Source organism: Rhinopithecus bieti, unplaced genomic scaffold (assembly GCF_001698545.2).
Source record: "Rhinopithecus bieti isolate Rb0 unplaced genomic scaffold, ASM169854v2 scaffold_48743, whole genome shotgun sequence".
In the NCBI taxonomy this organism is placed as follows: Eukaryota; Metazoa; Chordata; class Mammalia; order Primates; family Cercopithecidae; genus Rhinopithecus; species Rhinopithecus bieti.
This window is the reverse complement of record NW_016819116.1, coordinates 5478-23474: the sequence shown is the minus strand read 5'-3', so window position 1 is coordinate 23474 and position 17997 is coordinate 5478. Positions and strand designations below refer to the sequence as shown.

Below are 17997 nucleotides of genomic sequence, written 5' to 3'. Positions count from 1 at the left end.
GAGCTTGTGGTGAGCCAAGGTCTGCCACTGCACTCCAGCCTGGGCAACAGAGCAAGACTCCGTCTCAAAACACACACACACACACACACACAGTCACTCCCTAAATTTTGTTAAGAATGAGACAATGCTGCCACTCACGTCTGGCTCAGTCACCAGCAGGAGGAGGGCACCCTCCACAGGTGATTACAAGAGAAGGGGGAGAGAGAACTCCTTTCCCTAGATGTGCCTCCACCACTGCCAGAGGCCCACAGTACAGCACATGCAGATTCCTCCTCACCCGAGGTTGGGCTGGGCCCTGCAGCGCTCCTACTCCCCCTTCCCAGCCCCGAGACGTGCTGCCACTACCACCACTAGCACTGATGCCAACACAACTGCTGTTGCCCTCGATGCAGCACCCCGCCCCTCAATGCAGCAGCCCACCCTACAAAGTTCCTACCACCTTGCCCCGCAGGCACCCTCCTACCACTCCAGTCGAGCTGCAGTCTCCAGTCACCACCAATTGCATGAGGCAAGCTGCAGAGTCACGCCATATGCAGGGTCTAGGTGTACCACACGTGACTCCTCCTCCTCCTCCTCCAGTCTGGCTTGAAGCAGCTGGGCACGCAAAACCAGAAAAGCCTAGAAAGGGACGCAGGGAGTGGTAGCGTTAGAGCCTCACCTTGTCATGCTGGCCACTGAGTGGCAGGGACCAGTTTCAGCGAAGGCACTCACACCCACGCTCCAAAGCCCAGCCTCTCTTTCTGGCAAAAGCTGACCAGGAACTGGGCCTGGAATGGGTGTGAGTGCCTTCGCTGAAACCACCACCGGCCAGGTGCAGGCGTCCAGACATTGCTGGGCCCACCAGGGCTGCACTCTTAGGGCAGCAGGAATAGAAGAAACTCAGACCCAGCCAGCCCTCCCCACGCAAGTGCTGGTTCCTGTTCCTGACGCCTCCACCCACAATCCCCTGTGATGCCCACTAATCCCTACCCGTAGTCCCAGGTTGGTCTACGGGTCCCACAGAACATAGGGGTGCCGGCCGCAGAACCACAGTGGGTGTGGGGGCCCTGCCACGCTCAAGATTGCACGAGCAGGAGATCACCCTCTAGAGTCTGGAGTCTGAGAATGAAGGGAATCATCAGAATAGAAGGAGATCACAGTTGTTGCTGTGACTACCACCTCCACATCCCACCAATGCCACTAGCCTCCGATAGCACCCCTAACCTGGCCCCTGCCGACTGCAGTGTAGCCCCCGAATAGGACACCCAACACACCCCGTACCAATTGCAGGCAGTGTAACCCCAATACCCCCCCAAACCACCCCCTCCACAGGCAGTGTAGCACCCAATAGTGCCTACAACCTGACCCAGCCACAGGTATTGCTGCACAAGATAGTGCCCCAAAATCGCTCCCCCGCACCCCGCCATGGGCAGTGAAGCTCCTGATAGTGCACAGTAAGGACAGTGCAGCACCCGACAACACCCCTAAACCACCCCCCACTACCAGCATTGTAGCTCCAGATAACCACCCAACCCACCCACTGCCCCGGGCAGTGCAGCAAAAAATAGCACCCTTAACCCATCCCCCGCCACCACCAGTACAAGTTAGTGCGCACAACCTGCCTTCCCCCACCACCCCCACGATTGCGGGCAGTGTAGCCCCGATAGCCAGCCATTCCCCCCTCTGCCAGCAATGCAACCCCAAAGAGTGCCCCCCAACCAGTCCCCTGCCACAAGCAGTGCAGCCTCAGGCAGTGACCCCAATAGGACACCCAACCCCTGCCCCCACAGGCGACCAGTGCAGCCCCAGAAAACTCACCTACCCCACGACATTGCTACCACTCTGGCCTAGCTGCAGTGTCCGATGTCACCACCAATCACAAGCGAGTCGAGCCGCGGTGGTGCAGGCTCCAGCCTCCAGCATGCATAGATGCCTCTCCTGTCTACTCGTCTTCCTGCCGGGAAGGACAACCTCCCGCTGCCAGTCGCCCTCCTACCGGTGGGTCGCCCTCACCAACCGCAGCGAACCAGCGCCTGAGACTCCAGGCACAAACAGCTAGCAACCGGTTTCCCTGGTTCTCCAACTCGGGTACTTAACGACTACACCGAAGAGCCTGAACTGACCCGAGGCAAGCCTCAGCGTGCTTTATATACATGTAGTTCCTGGACTACATGTTCTGATTGGATGAGAGGAAAACCTCTAGGCCTACGCTGATTGGACTTTATTTTCATGCTGTGATTGGTTGTCTTAAGGCTTGCTCTCATCTAATCAGAGCATGATAATAAAGTACAATCCGAGTAAGCCTGGAGGTTTTCTCTCATCCAATCAGAACATGCAGTTCAGGAATCCTCCTGTATATAAGCTCGGTGCATGACTGATGCTGAAGGAAAGTCAGGCCCTTCCAGGTTCACGTATTTTCGCGTAGAACTGCTCGGTGCCCGGCTTAGAGGACGCGGAATGGGTAATTACAGGCCTATGCTGGATGCTGGAGCCGCTGTCCCGCGGCTCGCCTCGCTGAGGTTGGTGGCGGCGGCGGCGACGGGAGACGGCAGCGCGGCTGGAGCGGTAAGACCAGGAAAATAGTTTTGGGATAGATGGAGGGAGGTAAAGAGGGTGATTAGTGCCAAAGGGAAAAGAGGATAGCGAGCAGGAGTACGCGTTGCAAAAAGACGGTGGGGAAAAGGTGGTGGGAAAAAAAGTTTTTGGTTAGATGGAGGGGAAAACAGGATGGGGAGCAGGAGGGAGGGAAGGTTTTGCAGAAAGACGGTGGGGAAAAAGTTAATGGGTAGTTGGAGTTGGAAAAGAGGGTGGCAAGTGGGAGGAGGAAAGAGAGGGTGGTAGAGGGGGAAATGGGGGCAAGCAGTAGGGAGAGAAGGTTTTGTGAAAAGACAGTAGGGAGAAAAGTTTTTGGATAGATAGAGGGAGGGAAAGAGGGTAACAAGCAGGGGAAGGAAAAAGAGGGTAGCCAGCGGGAGGAAGACAAGGTTTTGCAAAATGATAGTGGGCAGAAAAGAAAGACCGTGGAAAAAGAAAAGACGGTGGGTAAAACGTGTTTGGGTAGATGGAGGGGGAAAAGAGGGTGACGAGGAGGAGGACAGAGGGTGGCAAGAGGGAGCGGGGAAAGAGGGTTGGAAAAAAATGGGAAAGTAATTTGGGGTAGATGGAGGGCAGAAAAGAGAGTGGCAAGCAGGTAGGGCAAAGAAGACGACGAGTGGGAAAGCGGGGAAGACTGAAAGACGGTGGGGAAAATTCTGGGGGGTCGATGGAGCGGGAAAAGAGGGAGGTGAGCAGAAGTGGGGAGACGGCTTTGCGAAAAGACTGTGGGGAAATGTTTTCGGGTAAATGGAGAAGGGAAGGAGGGTGGCAAGGAGGAGCGGAGGAAAAGCCGATGAGGAAAAGTTTTTGGTAGATGAAGTGGGGAAAAGACAGTGGTGAGCAGCAGGATTGGGGAGAACGCTTTGGGAAAAGGCGGGGGAAAATGTTTTTGCTTAGATGAAGGAGCAAAAGAGGGTGTTGACAGTGGGACGGGGAAAAAGAAGGTGGCCAGGGAGAAGGGGAAAAGACGGTGGGAAAAAACTGGGGAAAGTGTTTGGGTAGATGGATGGGGAAAAGGGTGGTGAGCGGGAGAGTAGAGGCGGCTTTGAGAAGTGGGGAAAAAATGGTGGGGAAAATGTTTTGGGGTAGATGGAGGAAGAAAAGGGGTGGCGAGGGGGAGGGGGGCGAAGACGGTCGAGAAAAGAAGGTGGGAAAATAATGATGGGGGACAAAGGTTTGGGGTAGATTTTTTAAAATCAGATTATTTGTATTTTTGCTTTTGAGTAGTTTTAGTTATTTATGTATTTTGTGTATTAACCCCTTGGCTGATGCAGTTTGCAAATAGTTTCTTCCGTTCTCTGAGTTGTTTCTTCATTCTACTGATTGCTTCCTCTGCTTTGCAGAAGCTTATAAGTTTTACGTAATTACGTCTTTGCTTTTGTTGCTTGTGCTTTTGATAAGTTTAATATAATGACATCTTTGCTTTTGTTGCTTGTGCTTTTGATGTCTATTTGAAAATTCCTTGTCTTAATTTCATGAAGCATTTATCCTGTGTTTTCTTCACTAGTAGTTTCATAGTTTGAGGTCCTACATTTAAATCTTTATTTTGAGTAGATTTTTGTGTATGGTAAGATAACAGCCTAGATGTATTCTTGTATATGTGGGTGTTGGGTTTATTGAACAGATTGTCCTTCCCAAATGTGTGCTCTTGATGCCTTTGTTAAAAATGACCATAAATGCGTGAATTTATTTCTGATTTCTCTATTATTTTTCACTTGTCTGTGTCTGTCTGTCATTCCTTCGTTTCTGTTTCTCCCCCACCCCTTTTTTTGATAGTACCGTGCTGTTCTGATAGTACCATGCTTACTACAGATTTGTAGTATGTGTTGAAGTTAGCTGTGATGCCTCCAGGTTTTCTTTTTATTCCAGATTCTTTTGTCTATCTGAGGTATTTTGAATTTTAGGATTTTTTTTTCTATTTCTATAAAGAATGCTTTTGTAATTTAGCACGGATTGCATTGATTCTGTAGATCACATTAGGTGATATAGATATTTTACGAATATTCTTCTAGTGCATGGGCACGGGATACCTTTCCATTTACTTGTGTCTGCTTTAATAGCTTTCATCTATGTTTTATAGTTTTCATTGTGGGATCTTTTGTCTTTGGTTAAGTTTATCCCTAAATGTAATTTTTTTGGTAATGAAATAGCTTTCTTGATTTCTTTCTTAGATATTTCACTATTGGTACATCGGTGTGCTACTCATTTTTATATGTTGATATTGTAATTTGCAACTTGACTAAATTATTTCTAGTGGGTGATTTTGTGGAATCTTTACGATTATATATATGTGTGTGTGTATATATATATATGTACACACGATCATGTCATCTGCAAACAGAGACGGTTTGACTTCCTTTTTTCCAATTTGGATGCCTTTTATTTCATTGTCCTGTCTAATTGCCCTACCGAGGACTTCCGGTACTATGATGAATAAAAGTGGTGCAAAAGTAGCCACCCTTGTTCCGGGTCTTAGAGGAAGAGCTTTTAACCTTTCCCCACTGATTACGATGTTAGCTGTGGGTTTGTCATATATGGCCTTTATTGCGCCAAGATATGTTCCTCCTGTACTTATGTTGTTCGGGTTTTGTCATGAAGGAATGTTGATTTTTATTTTTTTCAGCATCTGCTGAAATGATTATATGGTTTTTGCTCTTGATTCGCTGAATGTGATGTCGCACATTTAATTATTTGTGTTTTATTGAATCATCCTCATATTCCTGGGATGAATCCCACTTGATCAGGGCAGATCATCTTTTTATTGTGTTGTCAAATGCAATTTTCAAGTATTTTGCTGAGGATTTTTTTGCATCTGTGTTCATCAGGGGTATTTAAAATGCCTGTGGTTTTCTTTCTGTGTTGTTTTCTGGTCCGGTTTTTGTACCAGGGTCATGCTGTCCTCATAGAACAAGTTTGGAAGACTTCCTTTCTCTTCATTTTTTGGGGAATATTTTGAGTAAAATTGGTATTAGCTCTTTTAAAAATGTTTGGTAAAATTCAACAGTAAAACCATGATTGTGTTTTGTTTGACGGAAGACTTTTTATTACTGCTTTAATTACATTACTCATTATTGGTCTGTTCAGGTTGTTTTCTGTTTGTTTGTTTGTTTGTTTGATACAGAGTCTTGCTCTGTCGCCCAGGCTGGAGGGCGTGGCTTGGTCTCAGCTCACTGCATTCTCCGCCTCCTGGGTTCACACCATTCTCCTGCCTCAGTCTCCCAATTAGCTGCGACTATACAGGCGCCCGCCACCACGCCCGGCTAATTTTTTGTATTTTTAGTAGAGACAGGGTTTCACCGTGTTAGCCAGGATGGTCTCAATCTCCTGACCTTGTGATTCACCCGCCTCAGCCTCCCAAAGTACTGGGATTACAGGCTTGAGTCACTGTGCCCAGCCTCAGGTTTTTTATTTATCATTCTATCTTGGGAATTTGTTATGTGTCCAAAAATTTATTCACTTCTCCTAGATTTTCAACTTGTTTTACATAAGTGTTTTAGTCATCTCTTAGAATCCTTCATATTTCCATGTTATCAATTGTAATGTCTCCTTTTTCATCTATGATTTTGTTTTCTTTTTCTTTTCCTTAGTCTAGTTAAAGCTTGTCAATTTTGATTTCTTTCTGAAAGATCCAGCTCTTTGTTCCATTGACTTTTTGTATTTTTTGTTTCTATTTTTAAAATTTCTTCTCTAATCTTTATGATATTCTTTCTACTAATTTTAGCATTTTATTTTTCTCGTTTTTCTCATTACTTCAGGTGTACTGTCAGGTTGACTATTTGAGATCTTTCTACTTTTCTGATGTAGGCATTTATAGCTATGCACTTTTCCTCTTACAACTGCCTTTGCTGCATCCCACAGGATTTGTTATGTTGTGTTTCTATTCTTTTTTCAATAAATTTTTTATTTATTGGTTGTTCATGAGCATGTATTTTAATTTCCATATATTTGTAGAGTTTTTCCTCCTGTTACTGATTTCTAGTACTATTCCACTGTGGTCAGGAAACATACTTGATATGATTTCAGTTTTTAAAAATGTGTTGTGACTTGTTTTTTGGCCTAACGCATAGTCTATCCTGGAGAATAATCCATATACTATTCAGTGGAATGTGCATTGTGCAGTTGCGGAGTGGAAAGCTGTGTAAATGTTAGGTCTGTTTGGTATAGAGTACAGTTTAACTGATGATGTTTTGTTGTCTAGATGATCTGTCCATTGAGGATAGTGGGGTGTTGATTATAGTGGAGTGTTGAGGTATTCTATTACTGTATTGCAGTCCATCTGTCCTTTAAGGTCTGTTAATATTTGCCTCTGTATTTAGTTGCTTGAGTGCGGGTTGCATATGCACTTACAATTGTTATGCTGCTGTTTACTTCTTTCTCATTTTATAATTACCTCATGTTTTTCTTTTTTTGACTGAAAGTATATACAATCTAAGTACAGCTACTTCTGCTTTTTTTGTTTCCACTGGTATGGGATATCTTTTATCATCTCTTCACTTTCAGTCTTTGTATGCCATAGGTGAACTGAGTTTCTTGTAGGCAGTATGTAATTGGGTCTTGTCTTTTAATCCATTCAGCCACTCTGTCTTAATTGGAGAATTTAATTCATTTATATTCAAAGTTATTACTAACAGGTAAAAACATACTACTGCCATTTTTTACTGGTTTTCTGGTTGTTTTGCTGCTCTTTTTTCTTTTGTTCTTTCTCCCTTCCTTCCTCTTTTCTCTCAGATCTCTCTCGCTCTTTCTTTCTTTTCTTTCCTCCTTCCCTTCCTTCCTGTCTTTATTTGTAGTGAGGTAATTTTTTCTGGTAGTGTGTTTTAATTCCTTACTTTAAATTTTAGGGTGTCTATTATTGATTTTTGTTTTCTGATTACCATGAGGCTAAACAACGTAATTATAACAAGTTGTTTTAAACTGAAGAAAACTTAGCTTTGATTTGTCCCAGCTACCCAGGAGGCTCAGGCGGGAGGATTGCTTGACCCTTGGAGGCCGAGGTTACAGTGAGTTGAGATCGTGCCACTGCACTCTCCAGCCTGGGTGAGTGACAGAGTGAGACCTTGTCTCACAAAATAGATAAATAAATAAACAAACAATAGCTTATAATGAATTCTGATTGTAAATTTTGAGCTGATGATTGATAAGGTATAAAGAAGACAGTGAAAATCATTCATAATCTCATTACCCAAATATAACTACTCCTAATGTTTTGGTACATATGCTTCCTAATTCATAACCCTCCCTCTCTCTCTCTCTGTCACACACACACACACACACACACAAAATAGATACATTTTACACACAGATACAATTTTATTGTAACATTTTAAGAAAAATGGCTTTGTAATTTTTTGTTTAAAAATATTGTGAATATCTTTTGTGAATAATACTCATATAAAATATTATACATCTTAGTTTTAAGATTGTGGTTTCTGATCTTTGGGGTGGCAGGTACGCTGCTTGCTAAAATGAATCATCTCGGTGTCTTTGATTTTCCTTCTCTCCCTTAGGCTATTGCTTTTGGAAGTAGGGCCTGGATCTCCCTCCTGTTTGCTTGGGGGTAAACACATGGTATCATGGGGTTATGAACACATGTTGCCTACGCCAGATAGCAACACTGGCTCCAGTTTTGAAAATAAAGGTAATGTAAGAGTTTTTGCCCTCTGATTAATACTAAGATGTAAATAGAGTGGGTTTAGATCATTGTAGCAAATGATTTAGATATAACTCTGTGTTCCTTTTAATTAAGAGCTCAAGATTTCTATACAGTATGTGTATTGTGGGCTTTATCAGTAAAAGTATAAAAGCTGATACTGGGTGAGGTAAGAAAATGGATAGGTTTTACTATCACCAGGAAAAGGTATCATCCATACAGTCTTGCCAAGGAGACATAAATTACTTAAATTGACTTCTGGATATTTGAGTTTGAGTGTGATAGTGTTAAGTTGAATTTTTTTGTTTGCTAATAGAATGTCAGGTTTTACTGCTTGATAATATTTCTTTTAGTAATTGATTGTGTGTGTTAATGAACCTTCCTGTCAAAAGCAAAAACCTGAAGAGGTTCAAGGGAGCATGAATTATTAACATCTCCTTTAAACAAATAGGCTAGATTTTTTAAAAATTTTCTTTCTGAGACAGAGTATTACTCTGCTGCCCAGGCTGGAGTGCAGTGGCAATATCTCTGCTAACTGCAACCTCTGCCTCCCAGTTTCAAGTGATTCTCCCGCCTCAGCCTCCTGAGTAGCTGGGATTACAGGTGCGTGCCACCACGCCCAGCTGATTATTGTATTTTTAGTGGAGATGGGGTTTTACCATGTTTGCCAGGCTGGTCTCAAACTCCTGACCTCAGGTGGTCCGCCCTCCTCGGCTTCCCAAAGTGCTGAGATTACAGGCATGAGCCACCGCGCCCACCCGTCACCTTCTTACTTGGAGTCTTGTGTGAAACAGCACGGAGTTCACGTTTACTTACAGCTGGGGGAAGCTGCCACCTTGTGTGATAAGGTTGGAGCCTGTCTGCCACACCTCCCTGTGTGTCTCCACATGTCCTCAGGCCTGCTGGGGGGCTCCCTTGCCCTGGTGTCTCATGCAGAGGAAGGACGTGGCATATGTGGAGAGCCAGCCTGGCGGTGTGTGTAGTGACTGCCCAGCCAGTGGAAGCTGCTGCTTTTGCCTCTTCGGACCGTCCCTCCCCTGTCCAGGACCTCACTTCATCAAAACACCGCAGGTTGAGCCCAGTAGGAAAATGAGAACTGCTCTTTTCCTTTCTTTCTTTCTTTTTCTTTTTTCTTTTTTTTATACAGAGTCTCACTCTGTTGCCCAGGCTGGAGTACAGTGGTGTGATCTCGGCTCACTGCAATCTCCACCTCCAGGGCTCAAGAGATTCTCCTGCCGTAGCCTCCCAAGTAGCTGGGACTACAGGCACGTGCCACTATGCCCAGCTAATTTTTGTTTTGTTTTCTTAGTAGAGACAGGTCAACCTAGTCTTTAACTCTTCTTCTTTTTTTTCTTCTGAGACGGAGTCTTGCTCTGTTGCCCAGGCTGGAGTGAGTGGCGCCATCTCGGCTCACTGCAAGCCCCACCTCCCGGGTTCACGCCATTCTCCTGCTTCAGCCTCCCGAGTAGCTGGGACTACAGGCGCCACCACGCCTGGCTAATTTTTTGTATTTTTAGTAGAGACGGGGTTTCACCGTGTTAGCCAGGATGGTCTCGATCTCCCGACCTTGTGATCTGCCCACCTCGGCCTCCCAAAGTGCTGAGATTACAGGCGTGAGCCACCGTACCCGGCCTAGGCTTTAACCCTTGACCTCAACTGATCCATCTGACCTCAACTGATCCATCTGCCTTGGCCTCCCAAAGTGCTGGGGTTACAAGCATGAGCCCCTGTGCCCGGCCGAACTTCCCTTTTCTTTCCTTTTCTTGGTATTTTGAAAGTGAGCAGCCATGGAACAGCTTTTTCTTTTTCTTTTTCTTTTTTGGTAGAGACAAGGTCTCCCTAGGTTGCCCAGGCTGATCTCAAACTCCTGGACTCAGCAGCTGGTGCAGATCCAGCTGGTATGCTCGTTAGGCTTCTAGCTGAAGGAAGTGTCCACTGTAATCTCGCTGGCATCCCATCACCTTCCAGAAGCAGGACGTCCGCCAGCTGTGTGTGCTCTTGGCCCATGCTGAGCCTGTGCTCGGGGTGCTGGTCTGGCCTGTTTCCCAACCCCTTGTTTTGGGTGAGATCCCCGCCCAGCTGGCACGGGAAGGAGGATGGGGAGTGGTCACCACTGTGGTTTGTTGCACAGTGAGTTCGGTGGCTGTCCTGCCTGGGCCCGGCACCCGTATTTCTCCCGCTTGGCTGCAGCTCCAGCCCTTCTCCGTCCCCCGTGGCTTCCTGCCCAGTCCCACACCACAGCGTTCCCAGCACCAACCCCACAGAACTCCAGCGTCCCCTCCCCTAGACTTTTACACACACCTGGTAAGTCGGGCCCGGGACCCACAGCTCCATAATGTGAGCTGTACACGGCCTGGCGGGTTGAGGTGCTAAGGTCACCCCTCACCTTTACGAGGCCTCAGCTTATACCGGGTGTGCGAGCTCTGGGGCCCTCAGAGCCCAAGCTCCCCGCCTGAGGGTCTAGGGCTGTGGCCTCACCTGCCCATAGTCCTGCAGTGACCTCTGTCATGAGTCCAGCCGGCTCGAGCCGGGCGCGGAGCAGCAGTACCTGGACACGCTGAAGCAGCTGTCCAAGCGCATCAATCCCCCGCACCGCGTGGTCAACAAGATCGACAAGAACGAAGGTGGGCTGCGGCCGGGGTGGGGGCCAGCGCCCTGGGGATGCCACTGGGCTCGTGTCTTAGTGTCCCCTCTGCTGTCCCAGACAGAAAAAAGGACCTGAGCACGATGAAGAGCCATCTAGACATTGTGACAGACCCCTCCAAGCTGTGAGCTTTGCCCACAGTCCAGGGACGGTCCCCAAGGGCAGAGGTGGCCCAGCTGTGGACCGGCACTTGGTGGTGATGTGGGTTTGGCAAAGGCACCAGGCAGCTCTTTGGGCCCTGGACAGAGGCCTCCAAGGCTCCACTCTTGTGTGCTGGGGCTTTGAGTCCAGGCTTCATCTTGGCCAGTGCCCAGCCTTTGCCCTACTCCTGACCACGCTGTGGCCCTCATGCTGGCCCATCACAGCCAGGCCTCGTCCAGCCAGTAGCTGGGGGCCCAGCTTGCAGTGGCCTGACCATGAGCTGGCTGTGATGGGCCTGAACCTGACCTGGAGTTCTGCCCCTGACTTCCCAGTGACTGGGCAGGCAGCTGCATCTCATTACCCCATTTGCAGCCCGTGTGTGCTGTCGTGAAAATGAAACAAGACGGTGCCGGTGAGAAGCAGGTGGAAGGCGGGGCCCCTGGCCACAGGCTGCTGTGAGCTCAGGCAGCACCTCAGAACTGCACGGGCATTGGCCTGTACCTCCCTCATCTAAACTCAGGCTGTCCCCGCACCCCCACCTAGAAGCGTCTCTCTGTTCTGCTTGTCTGGATAGAGTGCCAGTCACTATTGGGTGGTCCTCCGGGCCTTCCTGAGTTGATCCTTAGGGTTATAGGACTGGGTGGGACAGGGATTGGCCTAGATGCAACTGAGGCCTTCCCAGCCTGGTCAGGGGCCTGGCCACTGTCCCTTCTCTTGACCCATTGCCTCACTGCCAACAGGGATGGGCAGCTCCTGAGGGTGAGGGCCGCCTGCCTAGACTCTGGGTCTGGGAACAGCTGGTCAGCTGAAGGGAGCTCCTGCAGAGGTTTCTGAGGGCTGAGGCCCAGTGGCGGTGGTTGGGATCCCAGATCCGAGCCTGAGACCAGCCATGTCTCCCAGCCCTCCAGCACGGAGCTCAGCCTAAGTTCCCTCTCTCTGCAGGTCCCCTGAAGACCTTGCCAAAGTGTGACATCACCCTGGAGAAACTCAAGAATGACGTGGCAGTGGTGAGTGGGATGCTGGGAACCCCTAGGGGAACTGGGGCTCCCCCAAGAGCTCCTGGGAGCACCGCAGGAGGGTCCTTCCAGGTCAGCGTGGCTGGGTGGGGGCTGGGCCTGACCTGAGACCCTGCCCACCAGGCCTCTTCCAGGCCAGGTTTGCTGTGCTGGGTGGGAACATGGGAGAAGTCACCCTCTGCGGCTCCTATGGGTGCCTCTGCCACCCGGCCCAGAGGAGGCAGGGACTCTGGGGAGGACAAGGCTGTGGGGGTGGGGGATTACACCCAGGATCAGCCAACATTGTCTGCACAAGGGTGGAGGCTGAGAGAGAGCCCTCGGGAATCAGGCTGTGAGTGAGGACGGGCCTGGGGTGGGAAGGCCCCCTAAATGGGGAACCCTCGGGTCCCGGGCTGCTGACCGTGCCCATCTTGCCTCCAACCCACTGCCCCTGGTGCCGCTGACCAAACAGCAGCACCTGTGCCAGCAGCTCCTGGATGCCATCCTGGCCAACATCCACTCACCTGTCTTCAGCCATTCCCTGCGCATTCACTTCAGCCATGACTGTCATCCACGGCCCACTCATCATGTACATCCAGCTGGGCTGGGCTTTGTGGAGGGCAGCTGGCCAGCCCTGGGCCATATGTGCCCAGTGTGGTCACCATGCTGCCTTCTCAAGGCCCCGGTGGTATGCACCCAGAAGCATAGGCTTGAGGACGACCAGCGGCAGAGCACCCCCAGCATGCTCCAAGGCGAGGTGGCCAGGCTGGACCCCAAGTGCATGATAAACCCAGACCCTTCTCACTGTAGCAACAATGGCACCGTCCGCTTGATCTGCAAGTTGGGCGAGTGTCCAGGAGTGTCAGGCTGGCACTGGTTAGCAAACCTTGACCGCAGCCCCAGACCTCTGCCATTTGAGCCGGAGGGCACAGTGCCCAGACCCCACCCTGTGTTCACGCTCCGGCAGGCTGTCTGCCCTGTCTTCACATACACCGAGCCCAGGACAGACTGGCCATGTCTCTGCCCCCACTGCCAGAGCCCACGCACCCTCACCTCCGCAACACAGATGTGGCTCTGCTTGCCTGTGGCCCTAGGGAGGTGGTGGGCAGGACCTGTGGGTACCCATCAATGCAGGGCACTCCGGGCTTCAGGTTTGGAAATCTGAGAGTCAGAGAGACCTCCAGGCTTTGCCACAAGCCTCACCAGAACCTCCCCGGGTGTGAAGAGTCCTGTTCAGGAGCAGAGTTGTGAGGCAGGGCAGGCCGGGGCTTGTCCAGTCACAGGTACAGCCTTGTGTGTTGCAGACGACAAGGACCTCCCAAGAGTGCCACCACGTGCCCACCGACTGCCGTGCCCAGAGTCCGCTATGGATGGACCGACAGTGGCTGTACAGTGGGCAGACCCAGAGGAGCTGTCTGGGGGCTCAGGGCAGGCAGGGGTCGTTCGGGAAGACCAGGCTTCCAGTGCGGCAGGGACAGCCTCTGTGCACTCCAGCCCCTCCCAGCTCAGGCCCCTCCATCCCCTTTCTGGCTGCCCCGGTGCTGACAGGAGCGGGTTGTCCAGTGGTCACCTGAGGAAGAGGGTCTCTGCTGTCTCCTGTGTCCTTTTGCCCCTTCATGTTGTGTCAGGTCAGCTGTCCAGGGTGGCTGTGTTCAGTGGCTGAGGGGTGAGAAAGCTGCGGCTCAAGGACAGACCCTGCTCTTCCCAGAGCCCACTAGGGAGCTCAGCGCAGCTGACGTGTCCTACCAGTAGCTTGGGCACACAGGGCCCCATCTAGGTGACGTGGCACCAGAGAGCCACGTTGACAGGGATCAGTCTCCCTGAGCCCAGAGCTGGCACACAGCAGAGCCAGGGCTGGGTCCCCAAGATTGTCAGAGGCAAAGCCCTGGGCTCCAATTCCCATTCAGATTCAGTTCTTCACTGACGATGAGGCTCTGGAAGGAGAGCCCGACAGCCAGGCAGGCAGCGTGCAGGGCTCCACCTGGTGCTTCAGCCAATCCTGGTGTGCAGGGCAGGTGTGCAGGGCCTGGGTGCGGTGCCGACTGCCTCAGGCTCATGCCCACTCTTCTGTTGGAGGCACCCACCCCTTCATCAGGTCGGTGCACTGCTGTGTGACCTCCAGGCTGCCACAACTCCCGGACAAGCACTCGGTTACCACCTTGCTCAACACCTGTGCCCAGAGCATCCACCAGGCCTGCCTCCCGGCTGCCTAGCCAGGACTGCAGGGATGGCCCGCAGCCTCATCGGGGCCAAGGACACACGCCTCCTGTCAGACACTTCTAGGTGTTGGCCTCCATGGAGAGCCTGGAGTTAGGTTAACTTTCCTCCTTTTCTCTTCTGCCTTGGGGAGCTCTCAAATGAAATCCCACACTTGCGCAGACTGAGACGGGCGCAGTGGAGCGGGCTGCCTGCAGGGCGATGGCCGTCTTCTTGGAGAAGGCGTTCCATGTGACTTCCTCCACAAAGCCGGACACGGTCCCCAGCCACCATCTTCGGGCTGCTCTCACCGTGGCCTGTCCAGGGTCCGGGTCTGTCTCAGCAGCATCAGGGTGCGCTCAGGGTGTTAGAGCGTCTTGTGTGTGCTCGACACACCCCTGCTCCTTTCTGTAGGAGAACACAGAGGACATAGGAAACCTTCAAACACACATGGGATTCTCTGCTCACAGTTTGGGGTTCAGGCTGCGCTGCTTTGGGCAAGTGGGGCACCCCTGGGGAAGCCCCTGAGTCCAGGGCACAGGCTGCCTATCGGAGGGAGGGCTGGCCGATGGCTGCTGCCAGCTCCCTCCCACCAGCTGGGCTTCGGCCCTTGTGGCATTCCTGCTGAGCACTGTGGGGCCCCCAGGGAGCAGGGGCATCAGGGATCGTGCTGCCAGCACCCCTGTGCCACTTGTGTAAGGGCCGTGTCCCTATTGTGAAGGATGAAGAGCGAGGCCCTCAGGACCCGCGTCCTCAGAACACCACGCACTGCACCACCCAGAGAGAGCCTGGCAGTGGGCAGGGCCCCAATACGGTGAGTGCCTCCCTGTGTTGCCCGCTAACCTGGGCACCGGCCAGCAGCCCTTTGGTGATAAGAGGTCCTCCCTTTTTATGCGTACTACCCCATCATCTGTGATTGTTATAATCTTGTTATTCCTGTGTTTGTCAGGAGTTGTCACTGTGTCCCCCTCTCCGTGAACCTGGGCCTGCTGTCCTGTTAGGATGCTGTCAGCCTTGGGGCCGGCACTGTCCACTCTGGCCCCGGGCCTCAGCTGTCCTTTCTAACACACCATCCCATTCCTTGGCCTGGTTCATCCCCCAGCTTCCTGGCAAAGTTCCTGCTCCCTGAAGCAGGGAGAGGCTGAGATTAATGCCAGGGAAGTGGGGCCATGGGCTTGGGAAGACTGTGTGGCTGGGTGAGGGTGGGCACTAAGCTGGCCACCCCACCCCCGACAGTGGACATGGCTGTGCTGTGGTGGAAGGGGTGGTGCGGGCATGTCCACACCATTCTGGAGACGGCCCTCCAAGGAGGAGGGCCAGCCTGGCTGGACCTCTTTGCGGTGCTGTGTCAGGGCAGGAGAGGACAGCCTCTTGCCCCCAGGAGCGTATAGTCTGGGCAGGAGACCCAGAGTGATCATGTGTTTGGAACGCAGCTCCAGCCCAGCCAGGGCACCAGAAAAGCCCTCCTGCCTCCAGGGAGGATGTGCACGGCTCTGCCAATGCGCCTCTCCCAGGGCTGCTGGCAGGTCCCGGGATGAGCAAGACAGGGCTGCCCAGGCAGCTCTCTGCAGACAGCAGGGGCTGGGCTAGGAGCCAGGGGCTGGGAATGGGAAGGGACATGACGCCGGATAGCCAGTGAGGAACCAGGCACACAGCTTGGAAATAAACAAGCTTTATTTTCAGTTTCTACAGGTGAGGCGATACCTACTTCATCATGTGCTTTTATGTAAATGCTAAATANCCCAGAGTGATCGTGTGTTTGGAACGCAGCTCCAGCCCAGCCAGGGCAGCAGAAAAGCCCTCCTGCCTCCAGGGAGGATGTGCACAGCTCTGCCAATGCGCCTCTCCCAGGGCCCCTGGCAGGTCCCGGGATGAGCAAGACTGGGCTGCCCAGGCAGGTCTCTGCAGACAGCAGGGGCTGGGCTAGGAGCCAGGGGCTGGGAATGGGAAGGGACACGACGCCTGATAGCCAGTGAGGAACCAGGCACACAGCTTGGAAATAAACAAGCTTTATTTTCAGTTTCAACAGGTAAAGCGATACCTACTTCATCATGTGCTTTTTATGTAAATGCTAAATAGCAAAATAACAGACAATAAACGGTTTGTTAGTTTAGAGATCAAGTAATTTATCTATTTTAAGTGTCATCTATCTTGGAATTTAGCCAGGCCTAAAAGTAGTGGAAGAATCAGGAAATGCTATAGAGAACCAGTCTCCAGCTGCAGGTTGGTGGGCCTGCCACTGACCAGATGTGGGTGGCTCAAAGCACTGAGCGGTGCAGGCGCCGTTTCTGCATTGCTTGCAGCCTCTTCTGCCTCTCGGCAAAGTTGTTCTTTGGGGTCTGCTTCAGGGCAGGCAGGATGGCACGCTGCGCCACAGGTGGGCTCAGAAGCAGGCTGGGGGGGGGAGAGGGACGGTCACTGTGGGCATCCCTGGGAGTGGAGTGGTGTTGGAGTGGGGCCTGCATGGCCCTCACCGGGACCTAGAGAGGCCTCTGCGTGCTCTGCTTCTGCGCCGCCACCATCCCTTCCCCACTCCCTCCCTGGGGCCCAGGCTGCAGGGCTGCCCCACTGTCCCCATGCCCATGGGACTCACCATTTCTTCGAGAGGCCCTTCGTGGAGACCTTAGGAAAATGCATGACTTCCTGGTCCCTGGGTGAAGGAAGAGTCAGCAGTGAGCTGTGGACAGGTGCCCAGGGATGGGGCAGGGGTGCACCAGGCACTCACCTGGGAAAGCTAGACCCAGCCTCCTCTGGGGCCGCCTGGGGCCTCTGGCTCCCTTCCAGGAGGGACCTGAGGTGCTGCAGCTGAAAGGCAGGGGCAGGGGCGTGGTGGGGCCTGTGGCAGCGCCAGACTGCGCAGGGCCAACCCTAGCACCCAGGGCCTCACCTCCTGGGTCTGCAGGAGGTTGGTGTTCCACAGCTCGCGGATGAGCACTTCGCACTGCTTCAGTGTGGTGGGTTTTCGCAGGTGAAGGGGCAGGGTCATTGGGGGGTGTGCCCCTGCCCCCATCATCTGCCTGCCCTGGTGCTGGCTGCTCCCCATACAGGCCGCTCCTGCGTTAGAGGCCTCTGCTTTCTCCTTTCTGAAACAGTCATTGCAGCAGCCAGAGGTGACCTGCCCAGGTGTGTAACTGCTCACCCAGCATACCTCCCCAGGCAGCGTCCAGGCCCATGTGGGGAAGAGGGCCTGGTTCCCTCCTCCCACTCAGCAGGGTGCTCTGGGCACCAGGTGTGGGTCTCTGGGACTGCGGCCTGCCCCTTTCTCCCCTCTGAAGGTGCCCTAAGGGTCAGATGGGCTTCAGTGGGTAACCAGCTAGCTGCCAGGCTGCTCTTGGTCGTGACCCCACACCCAGTGGGGCATCTTGTTCCAGACCTGGTCTCGGGATTCGCAGAGATGTAGGAGCCTGTCCTGCTGCTTGCGCTGCTGAAAGTGTGCACTCTAGCATCCCAGGGCGGTCCCAGAAACTCAGGGATCATCAGAACCTGGTCCTGCTCTGTCCTGCTGGCCTAGTGCCCTCCAAAGGCAGGCTGTGGCCAAGGGACAGTAGGAACGCAACTCACTTTTCTTGGTAAGAACAAACTTTCCTCTGAGAAAGTGTTTTAGGGCCTTCTACTGGCCCCCCTTGTGGGCTCAGGTCGGCACAGGTACTCTGTAGGACCACCGGGGGAGGGAGGAAGACAGCGCCCACTGATGGGTAGAGCGTGGCCGTCATCCGCTGTCATGAGTCCTGGAGACAGGCCCCTGGAGCTAGGGGCAGAGCAGCTGGCTGACTGCAGGGCGTGAGCCTCGTAAATGC

At 52.1% G+C, this 17997-nt stretch overlaps 2 protein-coding genes across 2 annotated transcripts in view; one reads left to right on the top strand and one right to left on the bottom strand.

The window, feature by feature from the left end:
* The first annotated feature begins 8163 nt into the window (after positions 1–8163).
* LOC108519351 (uncharacterized) lies at positions 8164–14527 on the top strand. The gene is made up of 7 exons (XM_017858277.1): positions 8164–8212; positions 9122–9197; positions 10742–10848; positions 10929–10992; positions 11342–11421; positions 11952–12020; positions 12334–14527. The coding sequence occupies exons 1-7, from the start codon at positions 8164–8166 to the stop codon at positions 13167–13169; spliced, it is 1281 nt and encodes a 426-aa protein (XP_017713766.1). The 3' UTR covers positions 13170–14527.
* A 1666-nt stretch (positions 14528–16193) lies between these two features.
* Positions 16194–17997, bottom strand: part of LOC108519350 (coiled-coil domain-containing protein 74B-like) — a 5924-nt gene continuing 4120 nt past the window's right edge. The window contains 4 exon segments of the mRNA XM_017858276.1: positions 16194–16594; positions 16794–16850; positions 16926–17005; positions 17088–17395. Of these exon segments, the coding sequence (XP_017713765.1) occupies positions 16459–16594; positions 16794–16850; positions 16926–17005; positions 17088–17395 (581 nt within the window). The 3' untranslated portion in view covers positions 16194–16458.